The sequence below is a fragment of the Vidua chalybeata genome, chromosome Z (assembly GCF_026979565.1).
Source record: "Vidua chalybeata isolate OUT-0048 chromosome Z, bVidCha1 merged haplotype, whole genome shotgun sequence".
Taxonomy (NCBI): domain Eukaryota; kingdom Metazoa; phylum Chordata; class Aves; order Passeriformes; family Viduidae; genus Vidua; species Vidua chalybeata.
Window position 1 is genome coordinate 17,780,812 of NC_071570.1, and position 24,013 is coordinate 17,804,824.

At 35.6% G+C, this 24,013-nt stretch overlaps 1 protein-coding gene across 1 annotated transcript in view; it reads right to left on the bottom strand.

Moving 5' to 3' along the window:
• Positions 1-24,013, bottom strand: part of CNTLN (centlein) — a gene marked incomplete at its 5' end in the record, with an annotated part of 191,734 nt that overhangs the window by 60,244 nt on the left and 107,477 nt on the right. The window contains 4 exon segments of the mRNA XM_053932487.1: positions 943-1,048; positions 3,650-4,170; positions 6,999-7,090; positions 12,926-12,975. Of these exon segments, the coding sequence (XP_053788462.1) occupies positions 943-1,048; positions 3,650-4,170; positions 6,999-7,090; positions 12,926-12,975 (769 nt within the window).

Sequence of the window (24,013 nt, forward strand, 5' to 3'; positions counted from 1 at the left end):
ATCACAGGGATGCAGAGATCCACTGGTGGAGGAGACCCACACTGGAGCAAGGGGATGCCTGAGAGGAGGCTGGGACCCCATGGGAGGCCTGTGCTGGAGCAGGCTCCTGGCAGGGACCTGCAGACCTGGGGAGAGAGGAGCCCACACCAGATCAGACTTCCTGGGAGGACTTGTGACTGATCCCATGGGGGACCCAGGCTGGAGCAGCCTGTCCTTGAAGGAGGGCACCCCATGGAAGAGTGACCCACTCTTCCAGCAGCAGTTTGTGGAGGACTTAGCCATGGGATGGACTCACATTGGAGAAGTTCATGGAGAACTGTCTCCTGTGGGAGGCACCCCACACTGGAGCAGGGGAAGGAGTCTCCTTCCTGAGCAGTGGGAGAAACAGCGTGTGATGAACCGATCATAACCCCCATTCCCTGTCTCCATGCACTGCTGGGGGGAAGGAGGTAGAGCTGGGAAGGAGGGAGGGGTGGGAATAAGGTGTTTTTAAGGTCTTCTTTTGTTTCTCATTATTCTCCTCTGATTTTGTTAGTAAAAAAATTAAATGTATATGTCTAATTCAAGTTTGTTTTGCCCATGGCAATATTTAATGACTGATCTCTCTCTCTCCCTATCTCAGCCCACAAACCCTTTGTTATATTTTCTCTCCCCTGTCCAGCTGCAGAGGGGGGTGAACAAGACGCTTTGGTGGATGCCTGGCATTTAGCCAGGGTGAATCCATGACAGCAGACTTACTGTTCAGAAAATATTTAAAAATATAATTAATCCATCCGCTGAATATCAGGAACGAGGTTTTCACTTCTATATTGAGAGTCAAATTAATTAAGAGGGGACAGCAGTGCTAATGTTAAACTCCAAAACTCCACCGAGGAGAACAAAACAATATATACCTTTTTATTATATTGCTCATTTTGGACTTCAAAATGAAGCAAATTGGACGTTTTTTTTTTCTTCTTGTTTACTTCTGTCTGGCAGTGGATCAATGTTTTGCACTATCTTCATAATCACTGTTTCTAAACTTTCAGAAGTTGGTATTTCAGAGTCACTAAAGCAGCACATGCAGGAAAACAAAAAACAAACAAACAAAACCAAAATAATCATAAAAAACCAAACAAAAACCAAAACCATACCAAAAAACCCAAAAAAACCCACAAAAAATCCAAAACCAAAATCAAGCTAAATATTAAATGCTCCAGAGTTAATGCATAAGCACATAGAAATAAACTTTACAAATACAATAAAGCAAAAATCTGTCTCTGAAATTATTTTATCAAGTTCTATTCTGTCAAATGCAATCTCACTCTACAGTGCAGAGGCCTGAGACTTCAGCTGCTTCTTTAAAGGCAACTTTTGTGACAATCCACAGAACTGAAATAAATGAAAAAATACTTGATTGTACTTCTACTTTGTGAATGGCTCATAAACTACTAAATTTCTACTTTCCTTCATTTTCACAATTTATAATATAACAAGTAAATGCACAATCCTTAATAACATTATTTTATTTATAGTGTTTATTTATAGTGTTGACTGAGACAAACTCAGAATTCACACTTCAGTAAAAGCTCTATTTAGCACCCCTTTGGAATGCTCTTAAATTCTATAAATCTGTTAATCTTTTCACTGAGATTCCTGCCATGCATACTGGACCTGAAACTTCAAATCTTCTTACAATTTTTCCTTAGACTTGCACTCAATGTGCTCCTGATTTCCAGTTTTTTCACTGCCTTACCCCACATTATCATTTGCTTTCTTATATGCAGGGAAGTCTACTTTAAAACATCACGTCTTGGATATATCCTTTTCTATAATATTGGGGGCTATATATCATCATTTCTGTGAGCGAATTTGTGAAGGAATCCCTAAACAGAAGGGTAGTTTGATTTGTTACTTTTAAAACCAAGGTATTTAAAACAGCATAACTGAGTTCAAATTAAGTTACACCATCATAAAAATAGATGGTTTAGAGATGCAGTTTACTTAACCAGAGAAAAGGCCTCAAACTGATGAGAAGAGTTCACACATAAACATGTTTATACTTTTTAAAACCTGTCCTGACACGTTGGTATGTCTCACTGATTGATGAGAACAGAAATCAATGCAATGGTTTAAAGGAGCTGTTGTATAGCCATAGAGATATTTCTAACTACATACACATTTCCCTCACCTGCTTTAAGGAATGTTCTATTTAGAAACTGGAAGGCTTGCATTTAAAAACTCAGAGCCAGCTACTAGTAATAAAGAATGGTATTTATTAATAAGCAGAAGAGAAATGAAATGAAAATACTTCCCTAACTTGTTGAGAATGACACCCTGAAACTTCACTTTCAACAATGTTCACTGTTCTATGACAAGAATTCCCTAACCTAACATTTGTACAATTATTAAAAGCAGTATTTATGGCTAGCCACAAGTGAAGCTATGCAAATACTTTTCATTTCAAACTAAAAGTGGAATGACAATGTGCTTGCTCAATTTTTTTCTTAAAGAGAACAACAGCAAATTAAATACTTACTAATTGCAACATGCATACATGTTTCCATATGGGCAAACATGTATGTTTTTTATTAAAATCAGATCTCCAATATTTAATTATACATAAAAAACCCAAGCTTTACATTAATGATAACAATTGACTAATTACATGGTTTTTGTTTTCTCCCTCGTGATATTGTGTTCAGGAACCCTCTATTTTGCATGGGGAAAAGTAGTAGAAAGGCTTCATTTGCCACTATTGATTTGCTCCATATGATACATAGAGTCAGTATAAAGCCTATGAAGACAATTCTATATTCTTTCCTCTTTTCCCATGTTTCCTGTATATTGGATACATATAGACTTGAGAAATTTCTTTGCTTGCCTCTTAGATCAATGTCCTAAAAGACAAGGTGTGACAACCATTTATTTACCTAGTGGCTAACTACTGCCCCCTCAAGTATATGGGGACATAATAAGGAGATGCAAAAATTTTCATTGTTTATATGATGCTTGCCAGTGAAATTTTCTGAGAGTCTTTTGATTCATGACTGGGATTGTATGTGGTAACTATCACCTTTAAAGATTTTTAACCATCATTCAATTAAAGTTAGTACAATGACTGCATAAAACATACAGGAAATAATTAGTGTGGATGGTTCTTAATTTAAAGGATGTTAAACAGCTTGTAGACATCTGCTAGCAAGCTGAAATGGGTCATTCAAAATTTATCTAACTAAATTAAGGGGAAAAAATGTTTCTCCTCCCGGGTCGGCATGTCACAAGATAACTAAACCGACTTACTAGGCTTGCCTGGGAATCCTTAGCTGTCAGTGGTGAATATGCAAAAGGCCAGCAAATTAAATCAACCTGCCAAACTGTCAATTTCAAGCCTCATGACTGCATGAAAATAGCATCACTGGAAGAAATCAAGCTTTGCCTTCTTTTGGGTTTCCTGGCACCTATTCAAATACTCATGCAGTTGTGGCTAATTTCGCATGCAAATTTCAGTCAATAAGCTCCGAACAAGACCTCCCAAGATATTTCAAAGGATCTGACAGTATTTTTTTTGAATACCAAATCAACAGTAGTTGAAATTCAATCTCCATTTGCTAGTGCTTTACATATGCACAGTGTCCCCTCTACAGGGCTAAGTTAATGAGAGCCGTACCTGCTTTCACTCACATCCTCCCAACCGTCCTTACTGAAGTTCTCAAACACATTACTCATAACCTTGATGGACTGTTTGAGAAAAGCTCCATGATGTCCCAAAGAGCTCTTTTTCTTGGCTGTTTGTAATTTAACCTTGGTGCCTGTTATCTTGCAGTTACATTGCCCAGAAATTGCCACTGCTTTGGCTTTATCTAGCAAACACTTCTGCTCCTGCACTTGACTCAGCAAATCTTCACTTTCATTTCTCAACCTGTTAGCTTCTGTCACTTGCCTCTTCAAAGAGGCAGCTTCTTTTTCCTTCTCATCAATCATGAACTGAAGTTCTGCTTTTTCTTTTTTTACCTCACAAATCCTCTTAAGTAGTGTTTCCAGCTCTCTTTTTCTTGTGTCTGCATCTTCCTTTTGCACTTTTAAAGTTTCTTTCAAATATATTTTCTCATTTAGTAAGTCTTTATTTACTTCTTTCTGTTTCTTTAATTCCCCTTCAATAGCTGTGAATCTTCTTTCTAGTTCTTGTACCTAAAAAAGCAATTTTAGCATTAACAATATTTCAGCCTGTCTTGAAAAACGCCAAACTATGTTTTCAGATATATTTGTTATATGACAATAATATCACATGAAGAGCAAGGACAAAAGCTATCTGTAGTCCTTAATTTTAAAAGAACTTTAATGTAGTGCAGATGAAAACATTTTAGCTGCAATAATACAGCTGTTGAACAAAAGGCAGATGGTAAAAGAACGTAAAATTCCAGTCAAAATGACACAGAAGTTTAAGTATGCCATGCTAATGAAACTTCCTGATGCATCTTGAGCTCATTACTGATTTTGTTATACATATTAAATGAATTTTAAAAAACATTTTCAGAAGGATTACTACTTTGAAATATAGACAATTCTGCACTAGCTATCTGAAGCAACAAGTTCTTTCAACTGTTGTAAATATACAAATAAAATATTAATTTGATCTTTCAAAAAAAACCAAAAAATCCTAGCAAGAGATATCAGAAACTCAGCACCTAAAAATATGGAAGCTAATATGTGTTATTCAGAGAGAGGAAAAATCTATCGTGTTTCAATTAAGAGACTAATTTTCCAAGTTTCTCACATAAATTTTGAAGAACACACCATTGTACCTATGTTTTGCTTCTAAAGTCCTTTGAGGTTTATGGATATTGAAGTCTGACTAATAAATAAACTGTCTGTCTGTGATGTTCTGGAATATCCACATAAAGGACAATTTCCAGAAATAAAGGGCAATTTTAATTTTAGCAGATAGTAAAGTGATTATTTAGTCTGTAAGACATCCCCAGAAGCCTGAAAAGGGCATCAGAGCAAGTTTTGTGCTCAGTAACCACTTACTCCAATACCTGGAGAATTATTTTTGGATGGTTTTGTACAAGCTCAACCACCACTCTTTCACTAAGGAATATGTCAGGGGTTCTAGGTTTCTCTGTACATTGTTAGGAAAGACTGTTTTTCCAGGAGCTATACTAGCGTGTGCATGGCTAACTTGAACTCCCAGCCTTGTAAAATACTGGCCAGTTCCCACACTTTGTAGCAATACAAAATGTCAAAACTATCTTTGACACTGAAAATACTGAAACCATATTATTTCTGTAAGTTTTTACTTTTCAGTTTTTACAACAACATTTTGCCAACACTTTCAAATTATTTTAAAATTTATGAAATGTTTTACGAAGTGGGTACTACAGATATGATTCAGATAAATGAGAGCTCTTGATGTACAGGGCACATTAGGACAGAGCTGCTCAAACTTCATACATATTTGTGAATTGGATACTCTATTCATGAATTTGATAGGAAATCTTTAATGTGAAGAGACAACACATTATGGCTACATAAAGTTAATGGGTGAAATTAGAAATAAAAGGGATTTTTTTTCCAAATGCTTCAGTGAAACATAATTAAAATCATAGTTTGCACTTTCCACCCCAATGACAATGTGTTAGACCAATATCTTTCTTCAATCACCTTCCCAAACTGAGATTCAGCTACTGTTTTCTCAGTTCTTTAAAAGAACCTTTTTCACTCAGTAGCACTTAAAGTCATGTATGACAGCTGGAAGGAAATAAACAATAAATAGCTTCTACACCTATCCCTGAGGTACCATCATAACTCTGTATATCCATAGAGATAAAAATTATGTAGTACCTGGCAAACAAAATTATAGTTCTGAAATATAGATGATAAGCAAGCATAAACTGTGACATTTCAGATGGTAGCATTCATATTATTTCAATTACTCACTCTATCTTAAGATAAATGAATGTGAGCACTTCCTATTCTGTGTGTTATTATTTTAACATGATGTTTGTCATTCAGTAATAACGAGATGACAGCCTTCATTGCCTGACCATATGGCAAGTGTTACAAGTATATGCAATCACATCATCTGCTGTAAATTACCATACTTCCTACAAGTTAATTCACAGATAAAAAATAGACATACCTGAACTGACATTCAAAGTTATAGACTTGTGTTTATTCAATTTAAGCATGCTTTTAAAGATTTATAAGTAATTAAACAAATAGTTTTGCAAAATGACAAGTAAAAGGCATGATACTGTTTGAAGGATGCCTTTTCTTTGCAAGCAAACAAAACATATGGTAAAATACAAGTGGGCCCTCTTAAGTGAACACCTGTTAACATACTAAACTACTTGTGTATATTACACATATCAATACAAATACCAACTAGTTAAGAACATCCCATCACTGTATGAGGCAAAACCTGTAGAATGTTAAGCAGTAAAGATAAAATATTTATCATTATTTGTTAAGCCAGAGAGCACTACATGCACATAGCACTGTCATGTAAAAAGACAGACCCACACATGTAGAAAATATTTGCAAGTGAAACATTCTGCTAAAATTTAAATACAACAAACAGTGAATTTATCATTATTATGCATCAATTCTATTCTGTAGAGGAGCTCTATGGAGATTAACACCTGATACATCTAAAGTTAAATACCCAGGAAAAAAATTAAGGTTCCCAAAGTTAAGGGGCAAAATGTGACATTAAGGGGCAAAATGCTACTTACAATTTAGATAATCTGTTAGCTTTTAACATTACAGCACTAAACACTCTTTTTCTGACATTACCCATGTTTATCTCACATGACACATTCACAGCTATGTCCCTAGAATTAATTTCTGAGCAAAATTCAGGAAAGCCACATTTTTAAATTTTGAAGAAAAAATGATGGCTTAAATTCGTGAGTACTGACACACATACATACATACATACATATATATATATATATGTATATATATATGATTGTTATATTAAAATTTAGATCTGTTTGTTAGGGTTGGTATCTTACCTTCTGTAACATCTCATGTGAAACTTCTCTCATATACCTCTTTGGAGTATTACCCTTGACCCCATCATCTTCACTAAGTTTAAAAAGTGGCTCTATCAGAAAATAAATAACACATCTCTATCATATAATAAATAAAATACAATATGACACCTAGTATTTCACTAAAACAATTCGTAGACATTTTAAGGAAATGCATTCTTTACTTCTGTAATTATTTATAATGTGGTCTATTTTCTTGACAAGCTTTTTGGTTAGTTTCTAAAGTGACCTCTCTTCAAAGAGTTCTATCACATAATTATGAATCTCTGTAGCATCACAGTATGTTTTTTTCAGAGTACAAGCTTTTCAAAGGTACAATAGATCTGCAGGTTAAAGACACTGTACTTTCATTCCAATTTTTATTCTTTTACAGACTATTCCCTCTATGTCTTAAAAGCAGAATTCATTGCCGTTTTATCTACACAGTCACTATCAGTTTTGTTCTCTAGGTCTTGTCCCCTGCTAGGAGGATCAGAGTGATTGGTGAACAAAGCAAACAGTAACTGAATTAGGATGGATGAAAACTTTAAACCCTGGTTTTTGTTAAGTTAAAGATCATGTACTCCACTAGATAAATCACAAAAATCATTCAAGTGAAATACTGTGAAATCATAACAATTAGAAATTGATACAACTAATGACAACCGAAATGAATCTAAGCATCACTGTCAGAGACAGCTATATGCTTTAGATACTAAAAATCCTAAGTTAAAAATTAGACTTATTAATAAAAAAATGTTTAGAAGTAACAATACATATGGTCAATCAGAAGTCAAGAGCTTAACATTCACAAATTGCCCACTTCTCACAGAAATGAGCAATTACACACATCAGAAAGATTTCATCTTAGAATATGAAATATTGCATTACAGAACAAAAAAATCACAATACTCTAAAAGCACCACGATGTTAGTATTTCTGTTTTGGTCCTTCTTTCCCCCAAATGAACTTAAAGAATTAATCTTAAGGGATATATATCTGTGCTACATGGTGGAGGTCTGCTTTAGAAGTAACATTTTAAACTACAAGCAGACACTGCAGGTCACTTAAAAACTTTTGATTTATAAACAAAGCAAGTGTAGAAGAAAACAGTGTTACTCTCTGTAGATTCACAATCCTCTTGATATAAACAGTGACTAACAAGTTTGTTAGAGTGAATTAGACCTTTCTTTTGTCTTTGGAACATGTCATGGCCAATTAATACTTCTGTATTCATGAAATAAATGGAACACTATTCTAAAGATAATAAAAGCTGAAAAAGGTAAAACTATGCATCTGGGGAATATGTACCTTTACCTTGATATTAATATGTTAGTTCCCATGTTACTTCAGACTACAGTCCCCCAGCACAGTGGTAGTGCATACATTTAGAACATTCTTTAAGTAACACACAAAGATAACACGAACATGCTTTTCATCTTTTTCTAAATATTCACTCATTTGAATGCCTGTTCTGGCTTTTATATCAGCATTTACTGTACTCCACTGAAAAGAAAAATTATTTCCCATAGTCAAAGAAACTGATCAAAGCACACAAGGTGTTATGTTTATTATTTGGATGTATTAAAATGCAATTTAAAACTCTATAAATAGACATATTATATGCAGATAATAAAGAATACCACTGCAAAAGGGATAAAAAAGACTATACATGTTCAGTATTATCAAAGAAGACACAAGCAACATAAACTGAAGTGTAGCCAAAGGTCACTGAGACTTAACCCTTTCTATTGAGCAGAAAATATATGGCCCATTCAAGCCCCTTTTCCTCTCCTCCCTTCTACTTGTTATGTAATTGTTCAGAGGAATTGGTTAGAGAGTGAAACAGCATCACCTCTAACTGTCTGTCTAGGAGAGTGGAAAGATACATCATTCAGTCTACTCAGCAAGACATGCTCTACCTGTCATACTTCTACATAAAAAAGTAACATCTTCTCCCTCAAGGAACAGACCCACAAGTCATAAAGCCAACTATCTTCAGTCATCAAATTACCATGGTCTTACATAAGCACAGTTACATCCCACTGAGAAAACATAGTTAACTGTCAGCTTTAGAATGTAAAACTTAATTCCTAATTAACAGTCACCAAATCTGATGATGAGTTAGTTCAATACTGCTGCCAAAATGGTACTTGAACTATGCAACCATAGTACACTATTAGTATTTGCAAAAAGTCTGCTTACACAAAGAAAAAAACACCCCTTAAAAAAAAAAAGATACAATAGAGCATTTAGATACAATAGTCACTTAAAAAGAAACTATACAAACCATCAAAGGAATGTCAGTTTTGCCTGCAGTACACACCAGGTGAAGGATTTCCCTAATAAAAAAAGACACCATGGTGCACAAAGCCACTGTGTTATTGGCTCCAGTGGTAGGTACCCACACTTCTGGGTAGAAAGAAACTTCTGATGGGAAGCACCAGGGTGAAGACCAGAAAGGAATGCCAATCCCATGTATATATACTGAGGACACAGTATATTCAGGAGTCTCATAATGAAAGAAGATTTCAAACTGCCACCTTGGAGAAATAGCAGGCCAACAGTTTACTGCTTTTTAAGAAGGCATTTGCTATTTTTCTGAATAGGATTTGATGGATCCCCTCTCCTGCTTTTGGAGGAAATGGCGTGACTACCTGCTAACACATCCTTTACCTTCATAAACAAATAAGGACATGAATAGCATGAACAGTCAATTTGGATTTGATGACTACCAGTAAATAACCGCACAACAGAATAAGAACGGAAAGAAATTGGGAACGGCAGGAACAGAGTTTCCTTTTCCCTTGACCCACTTCATCTTTGACCAACAAGATTTGAAAAGTAGTATGGAAGAACAACAAAACTATCCATTACTTCTTCCTGACAAACATAAGTGATATTCAATAAAGACAGACAACTTTAATACAGAAAAGCTCAGTCTTTTTTTACAGATTTTATCCCTTGTTTTTAGAATGCCAGGTATCTGCTAAGATGAAAGTGAATTCCAACATAATTGATAAACTGAGGAAATTGATATCAGGTTTCCTTTTATAAAATAAAACATACTGAAACTATGCATGAACTGTATTTAGACCATATCAAGTTTGGACTCCCAGCAAATTACTGATAACAGACATGAGGTTGTATTTTTATTTAGGAAGAAGGCATTTAACCCCCTTTTTAAGGCAGAGGGTGTATGAACTTTCTGAGAACATGAACCAATATTTTTAACATTAAGTGTTAATGAGCATTTATGCTCAAAGATGGACATCCAGCTTCAATCATTATAGTGCGAACATCTAGAAAATCCCAAAGAATATATGTGTCATGACTGCAACTCCCTTTGATTTTCAAGGGGAACAATAAGAAAATTGCTTTTTAGAGACCTTGTGAGCAACTCTTTTCTTACACTTCAATTGGTGAAAATTTGGCAACAGCTAGAATCATCTCGGTCTTCTGTGCTAATACATATCTTTGGACTTGAATCTTATTAGACATTTCCTTTTCATTTAAATGATACCCATAACAACACAGACTGGAAAAGGTAAACAAAAAATTGCCTAGAACACTTCACTAGTAGTTTAAACATTTTTCTCAGTCCTCACAAAAAAAATAGCTAATCATTATACTAATTACCAAACCAGAAGTGTGCATCAACCCACAAATTTTTAAAACAGCATATATTTACCTGAAAAGAAAATACTAATTGTTAAAACATTAAGCATGTTAAGAACTGGCAGTTCTGGAGATCTGACTGTTTTTTGGAAAAGTCCAGATATTGCCCAGCAGGCCCTTAACTCCTTCTCACCACTGGTTATCTTTTCCCTTCTCTTTCTGCAAAGACTAACTGAATTGGAAAAATACAAAGAAGTGCTTCTTAAAGTCAGTATTTAAACCTTCAATTCTGTGGCTATGAGCATAACACATAAGAAGTAGTACAAAAGAAAAAGGTAACTTTCAGTTTTCAGTAGCTTGATATTCCCACCTAGTTTTAAAGACAAAATTTTAAAGTTAAGGAGAAAATCTCTATTTTTTCATTCAAGTGGTCAACATTATCACAAAAAATAGAAAACAGCCACCAGGAGAAAACTGCAATAAATAATGGTAAGGCTTTATTGCTAAGAATGCGTAGAGTACTTCTCCAAGTCTCCTACTTACTTCCTTTGCACAATACTGTGCATAAAGAATTCACCACAGATGCAATATCCAGATGGACTGTAATTATGCATTCTTGAATATTTCTCCCAGACTATTCAGGAACAGCTCATAATACACAGAATCGGAGGAGTGATGGGAGAGGCAGTGGCAATATATTACCTATCTGACTGAGAAAGACTCATCTTCACAGAACTATCAACTACTGTAAAGATTATAAAGATAGAAAAGAAGATACCCATGATCAATTATTACAATTTCACCATTTTGATTTACTTTCAAATTCATATACTTTGTGAGACTAGAATTAAAAGAGATGTCAGAATAAGCATGAAATTTCTATATCATTATATTTCATAAATAGGTAGAATATACATATTAGTTGCAAATGCATTAGTGTGCATTTATTCATATATATTGTCATTGACTTAATAGATGTGTAGACAACTAATGATCAAAGATACTTTCAAATTACATATATAGCGATATGATTACAAAATACACATTCATGAAAAAGGAATCAATCTTTGGAGAGAAAATAACCTTATATAAATAAAAAGTATTCTGACAGACTACTGGACTGGGTTTGAGTGGCCAGGTTTTGGTAGTAGGAGGGCCTACAGGAGTGGCTTTGGTGAGAAGCTGCCAGAAGCTTCTTCCATGTCCAGCAGAGCCAATGCCAGCCAGTTCAAAGATGAACCCACCGCTGACCAAAGCTGGGCCAATCAAAGTTAACAGTAACATGGTAAAATATTTAAAAAGGAAAAAAGTGATTGCACATGTAATTGTGGCCAGAGAAGAGCAGAGAGAGAATATGTGAGAGGAACAACTCTGCAGACACCAAGGTCAGTGCAGAAGGAGGGACAGGAGGTGCTCCAGCAGTGCTGGAGCTGGGATTCCCACTGAGATTCCCCTGCAGCCCGTGGTGCAGACCATGGTGAAGCAGCTGCAGCCCATGGAGGATCACAGGGATGCAGAGATCCACTGGTGGAGGAGACCCACACTGGAGCAAGGGGATGCCTGAGAGGAGGCTGGGACCCCATGGGAGGCCTGTGCTGGAGCAGGCTCCTGGCAGGGACCTGCAGACCTGGGGAGAGAGGAGCCCACACCAGATCAGACTTCCTGGGAGGACTTGTGACTGATCCCATGGGGGACCCAGGCTGGAGCAGCCTGTCCTTGAAGGAGGGCACCCCATGGAAGAGTGACCCACTCTTCCAGCAGCAGTTTGTGGAGGACTTAGCCATGGGATGGACTCACATTGGAGAAGTTCATAGAGAACTGTCTCCTGTGGGAGGCACCCCACACTGGAGCAGGGGAAGGAGTCTCCTTCCTGAGCAGTGGGAGAAACAGCGTGTGATGAACCGATCATAACCCCCATTCCCTGTCTCCATGCACTGCTGGTGGGAAGGAGGTAGAGCTGGGAAGGAGGAAGGGGTGGGAATAAGGTGTTTTAATATTAGTTTTGACTTCTCCTTTGTTTTTTAGTAATAAATTCAGTTAATACGCTGAAGCTGAGTCTGTTTTGCCCATGACAGTGCTTGGTGTGTGATCTCTTTCTGTCCTTATGTCAGCCCACAAACCCTTCATTGTATTTTCTCTCCCTTGTCCAGCTGTGGAGGAAAGTGACAGAGAAGCTTTGGTATCTGCCTGGCATCAAGCCAGGGTGAACCCATTCAAACTACATACACAGATATAAAATACTATACCTTTCCTTTTTTGCTGTAAGCCTAGTTCCTGTATTGTGAACTTACTCACAGATTGGTGTATTTTCATCTGATGCAATTCTTCCTCATGATTGAGTCTACAAAAGAAGAAATTAAAAAATAGGTACAATCACACAGATGCCACTAAAATAATTTCAAAAATTAATCCAAAGCCATACCAATGTATAAAGTTGTCAACACCCAGTAATTAGTTCTAATTTGACAACACTTAGCATTACTTCAAACATAAGGAGTCCTTTGTACAACAGCTTTTTAAAATGTGAAAATCATCTGAATTTCCAAAATTCAGACACAGTCTGATTGTAATATACACTAAGAAGTTTCAGTCCATCTTTTTAGGCAACAAAAAATATTTGACATTAAAAGAAGACCAGTAGGAGGTAGAATCCTTTTAAGAGGTAGATAAATACTCTGTCTCAGGGGAAACTGCCAGCCAAACTTGTGAAGATATGTCTTATGATCTAGCAACTATTCAAGAAACTTATTAGCAAAATCATTCCTCCCATTTTCCAGCCCTGATGGACTACCATATTACTACCATAGTTTATAATCAACCAGCTGAGGTCTGCACAATAAATTGAATTATTCTTTTTTCAATTTAATAAAATTATATACAAATAAAATTGCTAGGATACCAATACTAAAGTTTCAAAGTCAAACTGGGAAATGCTAGAAAGAAAGACATTATTTAAATTGTTCATTTATACTTGCATTTTCTGACACATTCTCTATGTATATAGTTGTACACTATTTCAGCAATAAAACCTCCACCTGTTTCAGCCAAAGATCATACAACATACAGAACATAGCAGTCATTTAATAGGCAGCTTCTGCTTAAAATATAAACACATTTAATGCACAAATACACATTATTTTAGCTCTGTTGTGAAAGTTTGATTGCTAGTGTTCTCACTTATTTCAGCTGTAGTCCAAACAGCAGCACCTGCTTCACAGAAAATTTATGCTTTTCCCTACTTTGCCCTCCAAAATAAGGCACAAAAAAAAACTAGCCAAAGTATTTGCCAACTTAAGGAAAGGACTTAAAAAAATAAGTCTTTTGGTATACACAGTACATTAAACCACATTGTAAGTCAAATGCACCTCTGACTCAGCTGTAAAACATAAATTACAGAGAAAATTATAAACATGAAAATTTAAAGTAACTTGCTTTGCATGACACATAAGAAATCCAGCTATTTTTGGGATCACTCATTTGCCTTCACAGGTTGATTTTCTTTGCTGTTTGTTCATTCTCCAGTTTCTATTACACAGACTACAGTGGCTTTTGTCTCCACCCTGTCTTAACTCTTCATAGCATGTTAGCTTTTTGCACTGAATGGCAAAATATTTCCTTGAAAAAACATTGCTTATGTAATTAAAGACTGAAATCAACATGACATGGCTTCTGCCTGAACCTCTATCTTCTGAACCAGTTATTTTTCAGTTTTAAAATTATTATTTGAATGAACATGTTAATGAACATATATACTTCCTCTCTAGACACATATTGAAAAGCATGCAATAGTGATTGTACAAGATTTTTAAGTGTAAACTTCTACACATATCTTTTTTCTTTCAGCTAATGAAAGATGTGCAGAAGTAAGCTAATTATATTAAATAAGTTAAGGGGAAGTTCATAGTCAGAATAACAGAAGTGTCTACAAATAAATTCATTTATCTATGAAATAATCTCCAGCTGAAGTTATGCTATATCTAAGATGGAAAAATTTTAGTCAAGTCCAAACCAAAAATTTCTATGTGCAGTACAAGATTCAACCCATCCAAGTCAATGACTGGCTTGCGTGAATGTTATAAATGCCCACATGTGTTAGACAGTGCCAAGTCCAACCATCAGCAGTACTATGTCTCCCACAGAGGCAAAAGCAGATGCTACTCAAGAAAGATTGGAAGCCTAAGTTAGTGCATTGGGATTCCAATTTTTCATCCTGGAAGTGGCACACAAGCACCACTCTTTATTTCTTCTGCTTTAACTAGTTCCCAGTTTGCTAAAATGACCTTTCCTCCAATCCCAGAGCAAAAAAAAAAAAAAAAAAAATCTTTATAACCTTTCATGTGGAGCTTTGTTAAAGGCAATTGAAAAAAATACAGATCAGATTACTGTTAGCACACAGTTATTGTCACCCTTCTGCAATTCCAGCAGGTTAATGAAGCAGGATTTCTCTTCAGAGGAGCCATATTCATGCTTCCCCAATAAAACTGTGTTGATCTGTGCTTAGTGATATGTCTCTCTACAGGGCTTTTTTTTGGTTGTTTGGTTGTTTTGTTTTGTTTTTTTTTTACCTTCTCCCTTTCACCCTCTTTTTCCTAAAGACTGACTGCCATCTTCAAAATATGGAAGCAGCCACATTACTGCGGCTTCCTCTGGAGCCCATTCAGTAGATGTGAGTTATAGTGGCAACCTGCTAGTCCATCAGCTGTTAACAGTTAGGTTAGAGTAATTTCATACTTCAGTTTCTTCACACCTCCATGAGTGAAGAATATTAACTTAAATATATTTACAAGCAACTACTCCATTTGACCTCATAATTACTGTACAGGTACTTCAAATAGGTCTAATGCCTTTGATCTATCTGCTGGAAAGCATATATAAGTTGTTGGTATGCTCATCTTCCATTAGCATGGAAATATACAATCACAGCATGGATTGGGTTGAAAGACATCTTAATGATCATCTAATATGAAATACTGACCAAGGGAAAAACTGTTCTTTTAGGCCTTGTAAACCAAGTATGTCATTTTACACTGTTATCATTCAACAAACCTGTGAACTTCCTTATGGTCATCTTTTTCACTCTATTTAAGCAAAATTTTACTGTAATAGCTTAAGCATTGAAAACCACTCTTCAAGAGTCTTTTTAGGCCTCTCAACTTCCCACCTCCATTTGTCCTATCTCTGTTTACTGGTCCTACCTGTTTCTCAGCAATGCAAGCTTAAGTTTGAAATGCTGACTTTTTCCATGTAAGAGGCATAAAAACTTCTGCACTCCCTAGAGAGAGCTCCTTAAGACTCTTTGGGGGCAGGGGATGATTTGGAATTATTTTATTTTAACTTTTTAAAATTGTAGCAGGTATTTCAGGTGGGTTTCAGCTACAGTGTCACTCTTAACAGTCTCCAACAAATGCTTCTTTACTGCTTGCTCTAGTATTCAGGGGTTGAAGATTTTTTTACTAATTGCATTTTTATATGGTTTCCTTTCTGGAAAGTGAGTATCCCTAGGCCAATTGTTTTGGTCCACTCTCTTCTGATATTATTTAAATTAAAACAAACAAACAAAAACATTACATAAATCCAATAAAGGCCTTCCTTCTTTCCCTAGCAAAGTCACAGAGCAAATCATCCTGGAAATAATGTTCAGTCACCTAATAGACAAGGTGACTGAAAACAACTAGCACACATTTACCATGGAAAAATCTTGCTTTACCTACCTCACTGCATCTGTAAGAGATGACTGTAAGAATAAAGGGAGAGCAGGCATATACCTTGAATTTGGCAAGGTATTTGAGATGGTCTCTCATCTCCTTATTGTCAAAGATTTGAGATCTGAATTTAAAATTAGATAAGGTGTCTGTAAAATTGGCTGAACGGTTAGGTTGAAGAGGTCATGACCTGTCATATGGAGTACAACTGGTAGCTAGCAATTATAAACTTTCCTCAGGGATCTATTATAGAGCCAGTACTGTTTACTGTCCTTATTAACAACCTCAGAGATGTGCTAGAGTGCCTCACAGCAAGTTCACAAATGATATAACAGTGAGGGAAGCAACTGAGAGCTCAGTAGAGGGCTGGACCACTGCTCACTGAGATTTCATAGGAAGAAAAAAAAAAATGGCTGATGGGAACTTCATGAAGTTCACTTAAGGGAAAGTCCCCTTAGAAAAATTTTGAAAGAGGACATACTAAAAGACCAATTGGCTCAAGAGCAGCTTTGCAGAAAAAAAATTCTGTCCTTTGAACCAATATGACGAACATTAGCACAACATGACTTTGTGGTGAAGGCTAACTACATGCTAGCTGTATAGGCAGGAGTCAGCAATCAATTTACAGAATTGATTCTACTCAGCACTTCTGAGATGGCACGTGTGGTTGTGTCTTGTTTCAGGCTCCTCCAAGAAAGACACTTATGTAAATAGATTAAGTATAGCAAAGGGGCACCACAATGGCCACAGGTTAGCATATATTTTATGATGACAGGATGAAAGAAAACTGCTGACTACCACTACCCACTTCCTTCTATCCTGAAAAGAATTCCTTTATTGCAGGACCATTCTTGGTGCAAGACGATATTATCACATCAGTTAGAAAGCAGGTCTCATATTTCACTCATGGTCTCATTTAAGAGACTCAATTCCTCCAAGTGAGTTCTTCCTTCTCTAGAGTTGTGCTCTTTGTGGCTGACAGACTAAAATATCTCATATGTCAAAAATCATACATGTCACACTACACCAAACTGAATAAGCTGCACGCCATGAGGGGACTGCTACCCACATTCTGAGTTTAATTTTCTTGATCTTGGGAAGGTAAAACAGATTTATACTGCCTTTTTGAACCAATTACTGTCATCCTATCCTATCCTGTTATGTCCCATCCTAATTAGTTAGTTAGTTGGTTTATTTTATTATTTCCAACATCTGCTAATATTCTGTTCACTAACTTTTTAAATTTTGAATGCAAATATTAGGCTGCTCAAGACCAACATGTTTGCACTGAACAAATTTCTAAGTGTTTAAGTAATCTGGAAACAGGTTACTATACTGATTTCTGATCACACTTTTTTAATCTTAAGAACAAGACAATAAAACCTTTAAACTTCTCTAGTTAGAACTTGTAAAAAGAAAAAAAAAAAACACTGTATATGCATTATAACAAGACATACACATCTAGTCCAGTTCTATAAAATTACCATAAAAGCACAATAGACTGTAGTTCTTGTACAGAGAGGTCTCCTTGAAGAGCACAGCTCTTTGCAGAGACTCTATAATTGGTACATTCCTCAAGAAAAAGTGAACAAGATCACTTGAAAGAAGCAACACAGAAGGTTCAAATAAGAAATTTCAAAGAAAGAAGGAATGTCAAGGAATTCATGGCAACTGAAGAAGCCACATAAAACTGCTGCAGTATAATTCAACACTGAAAGAAAATTATTCATCTTGAAAGAACACAGTGGCAAAAAGCAGAGGTGAGGGAAAATACTTGCTTTCCAGTCTTCCATTTACAGCATTATCTCCCTCAGTATCTCAAACAGATATGCCAACTTAATAGCTAAAAATGGAACTATTTTTCTGAAATTCTCTCTCCCTCTCAAAAAAATAATTTAAATGAGTCTGAAGATAAATATCTCAGTGTGTTTTTTAACCCAAAAGTGGGATTGTATTTGATAAACTATGTCTGCCATACCAGACTTTTAAACAATTCACACACAACTCTTTTACAAAGCAGATTAGGTATCTAAAAGCACCTGTGATCCAGCTGCACGGACTCCAGTGACATGAGATGCTTCCCTCATTTACTGAGGGTAAAAGAAGAATTTCCTCTGCAATCCTGTAACTCAAAAGATCAAAACCAAGTTTTGTGTGCGATGAAGACTACTAACCTACTGGAACTATAGAATCAGAAGAGTAACTCAGAGTCAAAGCAGTGTCAAATTTCAGATATTATGAACAAGAGTTTATAAACTATTTTAGCAGATTAAGGTAATATTTGCTGTTATTGTCTTAAGCATATGCTCAGTGGATTAACTGCACCAGTTTTTGTATCATTCACTTTCAATGAACACATCAAACAATGAGAAGAAGAAATGTGTCGCGTTTAGGTCCTAACTGAAAAGGAATTCTCTGACCATTGTGTTTGATTTAGCAGGTGCTGAGGAAAGGCCACGATGTTTATGTCATCTGAAACCATCCAAGACACAAACTAAGACTGAGAGATAGAATCTTTTGAGATATTTCAACAGTGGGAAACTAGTTTCTATCTGAAGTGTTCCTAAGCTCATTGCAGACTGCAGACATGGAAATAGAAACTAAAGCTGTGAATATTAATACTTGTCTTCTCCATCTTTTGACAGTAGAAACACTGAGAGTACATGATGTTTCAAGACTAGGCAAGAAATGCCTTATGTTAATATCCATTCAACTGTGTTTATACACGTTTTCTTCTCCTAGGATTTTCCACGGATTTCAAATTCTACCATTACTATAACTACAAGCTTGATTTAAAAAAGAAAAAAAAAAGTATACTTTAAACTTTTTATACTGGATATCAAATAATTTTTTCTTCTAATAAATGAAGTGAATGAAATTGTAAGTTTATTTTGCAGATTAGGTTCAGTACAATTCCTACTTCCAATTATAATATTAAGTGGCACGAGTATTTGAGCACAACTTTCTTTCCTAAGAGAGAAATTCAGCAATGAGTGTATTGAGGAACTGCAGGAGAAGCACAAACCTACAAAAATTTGCAGTCAACTGTCTGCTTTGGCAAGCAGTAACATCAAACATGGAGGATGCTTTCAGTTTACCCTTTCACAAGTCCCCTAATGACAAGGTATCAGTTGACAAGCAGAGTGCATTTTAGTTCTCTTCTTCACACTATATGTCTTTTTGCTTGAGCAAGGAAATACATACAACATGTGAAATATATAAATTGGTATTTTTTGAGGAGAATCAATTATCTGTCTTTTTAAAATTGAAATTTTAAAATTCTATGCCTGTATGGTTGTATTTGTGTTATTTCTGTCAACATCTCATAAACACAATCTCAAAATTATGCCTACTAAACATTATTAAAACCCCTCAAACTCCTAAGCATTTTGCAATAAATGAGGAAGAACTAGAAAATGAAGTTCATTTAAAGATGAAACCCCCGTACAAAAGGAAGAGTATGCTACTTCTAGGTACTCAAGTGCTGCTAAGCAAACCATATACAACATCACAAAAAACAGTCAAGTTCTAAATTGAAATACATACAGCAATGCAGAACTCAAAATGAAGTCTATGGTTATCACAAAAGAAAAACAAAGAACTTTTCTATGGAAAAAAATTTGCTCTGGAGATTCAGAGAAGCTAAATCTTTGAACTATAATTCAAGAATGAATGATGGGGTTTGAATACAATGAAAATATGCACGTCAAGAGAAAAGACAAAGCAAATAAGTGTGAGTATTAACTGGTCACTTCCAGCTCATAAATTCACATTTTAACACTTTGTCTCTTGACAAAATCAAAGACTATTACTGCATTTTATTGTCTCTGTCACATTTCTGTTGTGTACTCATTCTATTATTTAACTGAACTTTTAAAAATGGAAGTTCCTGGGATATATTTTAGAATAATAGAGAAATATCAGATACAAACCTTCCACAAGTGTTTATTAAATACTGTGAACTATTTTGACAACTTATGCAATCTTATTTATTGATATAGGGATTAGCTGAAACCTTGCAGGGTGTTAAAAAGCCAGAATTCTGTAAATAAGATTTTATCCATTAATAAATTGATGGAAAAAATAGAAATAAAACAACTAAATTTGAGTGGGTTTTAAAAGTAATACAAAAATTGTTCAGAATTGTCTCTGTAAATTTACACAAATAACACATACATAAATAATGCCAGGCAAAGAAGATTCATTACAAGGAATGCATATCAGCAATTCAGAACAAAAGAAAATAAGTAACCACTGAGTTCAACTTTTATAAAGTTTCTTAAAGTCTAAACTCAAATCTGTAATGGTAATGCTAACACAATAAGCCATTTCTAAAAGCTTGCCATGCTGAAATTGCAATTATCACTTGGCCTGTATCTAGATGCACTTTTTTCCTAGGTTTATTTTGATCACTAAGGGTTGGTTTTTTAAACTGAAAAGATAGAAAACATTTTCAAATCATGTCAAAACAACTCTTTTCTGATTGCAGTGTGGGAGTCTTTACAGTCCTGATTAGTTTATATTTAAGGTTTAGAGAGTCCTAAAGGAGACTGTATAACTGGAAAATGTATCCAGGAAATTTGCAGTAACAACATACCAAATTTGCCAATAATGAAGGTTATGTAATTATGAGTGACATACATGACTGCTATTTCTAATTATAAGACTACACTAATCCTATGTATGTCTACTAGATGAATTGAAAATGGTTTTTGAAATAACTATTCGGCTCCCACACAGACTTCTCAGCTTTTAAAAAGACAGAAAAAAAAAAAAAACAAAAAAAACCACAACTTGTTTTGCAATGTAGTTGAAAGAGTAATGAAAACTACCAGACTGAAAAGCTCCAGAATTTATTACTTCTTCCAGAAGAAATGTCACGTTATACTTTCTAGCAGTGTTGCCAAGTTTAAATGATAGCCCATCAGATGGAGAGAAAGTGACTTAAAGCCATACAAAGCCTAGAAACTAGTGAACTGCTTTTCAGCTTTATGCACGCCTGAAACTGCTTAATGGCCTTGAGTCTTCTGCAAAAAGAGGTTATGCTGCTTTTAAGTATATCGGGTAGATTTTAGTGTATTTCTTCAGTAAGTCTTAGTCAACAATAAGCATTTTCTTATCTGCTTCCAAAACAAGCTGACCTTCTGGCAATGTAATCTACTCCAAAGTAGTTTTAAAGATTGCTTTGTTGACAAGAAACAGGGCAGCAGCAATCCTAGGTACTCCAGACAGGTTGTCAGAAAGGAACTTCCAGCACCAAGGAAGAGACAGTGAGTCCTTGATTTGAGAGGAATCAGCATCCTAAATTAGCAGGAGTCTACTAGCATTTCCTAGAAGACAATCAGGATCTTCTAATATGGCAGGGTCAGAATTCTAATCATGTGTTTTTACATCCTGAGAACAAGCTCAAAATCCTTTATTTACTACAATTATTTTCATTATAAAAGTAATTTCTTTCTTACTTGTAACACATATAGAAAATGGACCATCAAGACCAGGAAAACGTGCAGCATTGTTTTATGTACAAATACTTCATTTTTATCCTCCAACTATGATTGCCACAATCTCATCTGGCAGTATTAAAACGAGAAATCAAGAGAGATCAAGTCTATGCAGATAATAGTTTATGGTGGTATTGCACGCATTTTTGAAGGTACTGATCTTGACCCACAATTACAGAATCTGCTGTTTTCAGTATGATACAATAGTCCGGGCTCTATTTTTCACAATATAATACTTTTGATTAGTCCTCCTTTTTTTAGGATTTTTTTTTTTAATACTTACCCATTTTGACTATAGGAAGAAGTAGCATATTTAAAACTGTGCTATAGAATCAGTTATGCTAAAATAATTACTTCCAATTTCTTTTAGATTATAGCTAGGCATCAGCAAGAAATTCTTTGTAACAGGTGCTTACTTATCAAGTTATTAGAATAGGAGAAATGCTCCCACCATCTGCATATAACCAGGGCTTCTGCAAAATATACCTTCTTGCTATAACAAAATATCCTAGTACTCATCATTTTTAATTGTCAGCAGTTCTAAAGATACCATCAGGAGCCCTCACACAGCTCCCAATCTAAGGTACATGTACACATGTGCACTTGGGCCTCAATGCATTAAAGAAAAGGTAATTCAGAAAGACAGCCTGAACTATAGCATAAACTTTCTCTCTGCACTTATGAGTTTAAAGGGCTCCTTCCCTCCAGAGTTGCTGACCCTGGGTTAACCCATTGCCAGAAGACTCTAGTTAGTCCTCTAGCAAACAACGGCTTCCTGATTAATACACATCCCAGAAGTCAGCCATTGCTCATCAGCAGCTTTCAGCATTCACAGGTAAGACAAGCAGGAGACTTCTACACTCCCCTGCATACAGATAAAAGGAATTAAGAGAGCAGGCTCATGGCAGTCTAAAATAAACATCCAAACAAACACTAAGACAATTTTCCCAGTTGTCCCAGGGAATTTTATCTGGAAAATAAAACCATGCAGAGAATCTAATTTCTAATAGAGCTGAATACATAAGATGGAATAATCCACTGAGGAAACCAACTCCTTCCCAAGGATTACATGTTGTAAAGACTGCTGCAGGATGACTCTGGAGAAATAAGCACAACCAACCACAATTTCCTAATGTATATTGTTGCTGGTATGGACAGATATCAGGGGGCTAGTCCAGGAGATGCTGCAGTCAGGGAAGCCTTCCTCTGAGTCCATGAGGTTAACTATTGCCTTTTCAACCATTTTCCTCCAGAGTCATGGAAAACTGTTAAAGACAGAAGAGCCAAATGAAGAAAAAAATCACACAAAAAAAGACTGCTAACCAAGCTTTGCATGCTCTTTATCACAGTCCTTAAAAAGGGACAGCTGCATTGCTTATTACAGTAACCAAAAAATAAGTTCTAAAGACACCGGGTCAACATAGTGTCAAAAATTTTTTTTCTTATCCAAAGCTTAAGTTAAATAGACTAATAATCCTTGCAAGGAAAATAGGACAGCAGAAGCAGCTCTGTTTTCTTCCCTTCAGAAAAGAAAGGTGCTTGAGAAGAAAGACAATACATCAATAGAGAAACATCTAGGTAAGCAAAGCTGAACTGCACTTTCTCTTCTTTAGTCTTCTAATTTTTAGAAGGCTAAAAATTCTGCTCTGTAAAACTAGAGTAGAACACACGTGCACATTACACACACTTCTGTAAAAAGCCCATATAGAAAATAGAGGACGAGGCTGTCAAAAATGGTCTTGTATGTCATAATGGAAAATTCATTTTAATTTTCTACTACTCTGAAATTACTTCAAGTCAGGAGAACCAAAACAGGTAGAAACTTTATCCAACAGTAGTGAAATACTACTCTGAAAGAAGTTTGTCACAATAAATGATTCTTCCTACAGCATTATGATTCAAGTACATTTGCCTGCAGAAAAAAAAAGAGCAAAATATGCTCTTTTCATGGGTCTGTATATTTATGACAGCCTTGGAAAATGAGAGCAAACCTGGGAGTAGGCATTTGATATAGACTGTGAGAGAGCAAAAAGCATTACATATGTCTGAGGATAACATAACGTAGGTAAGAGTAAAGGAAAAAGTACTAGCATTATTTGCACTCTGTGATTATTCACACTCTCCAGAATGATTTACTGGAATTCCTTTACAGGAAAAATATTGTAAACTTACAGTT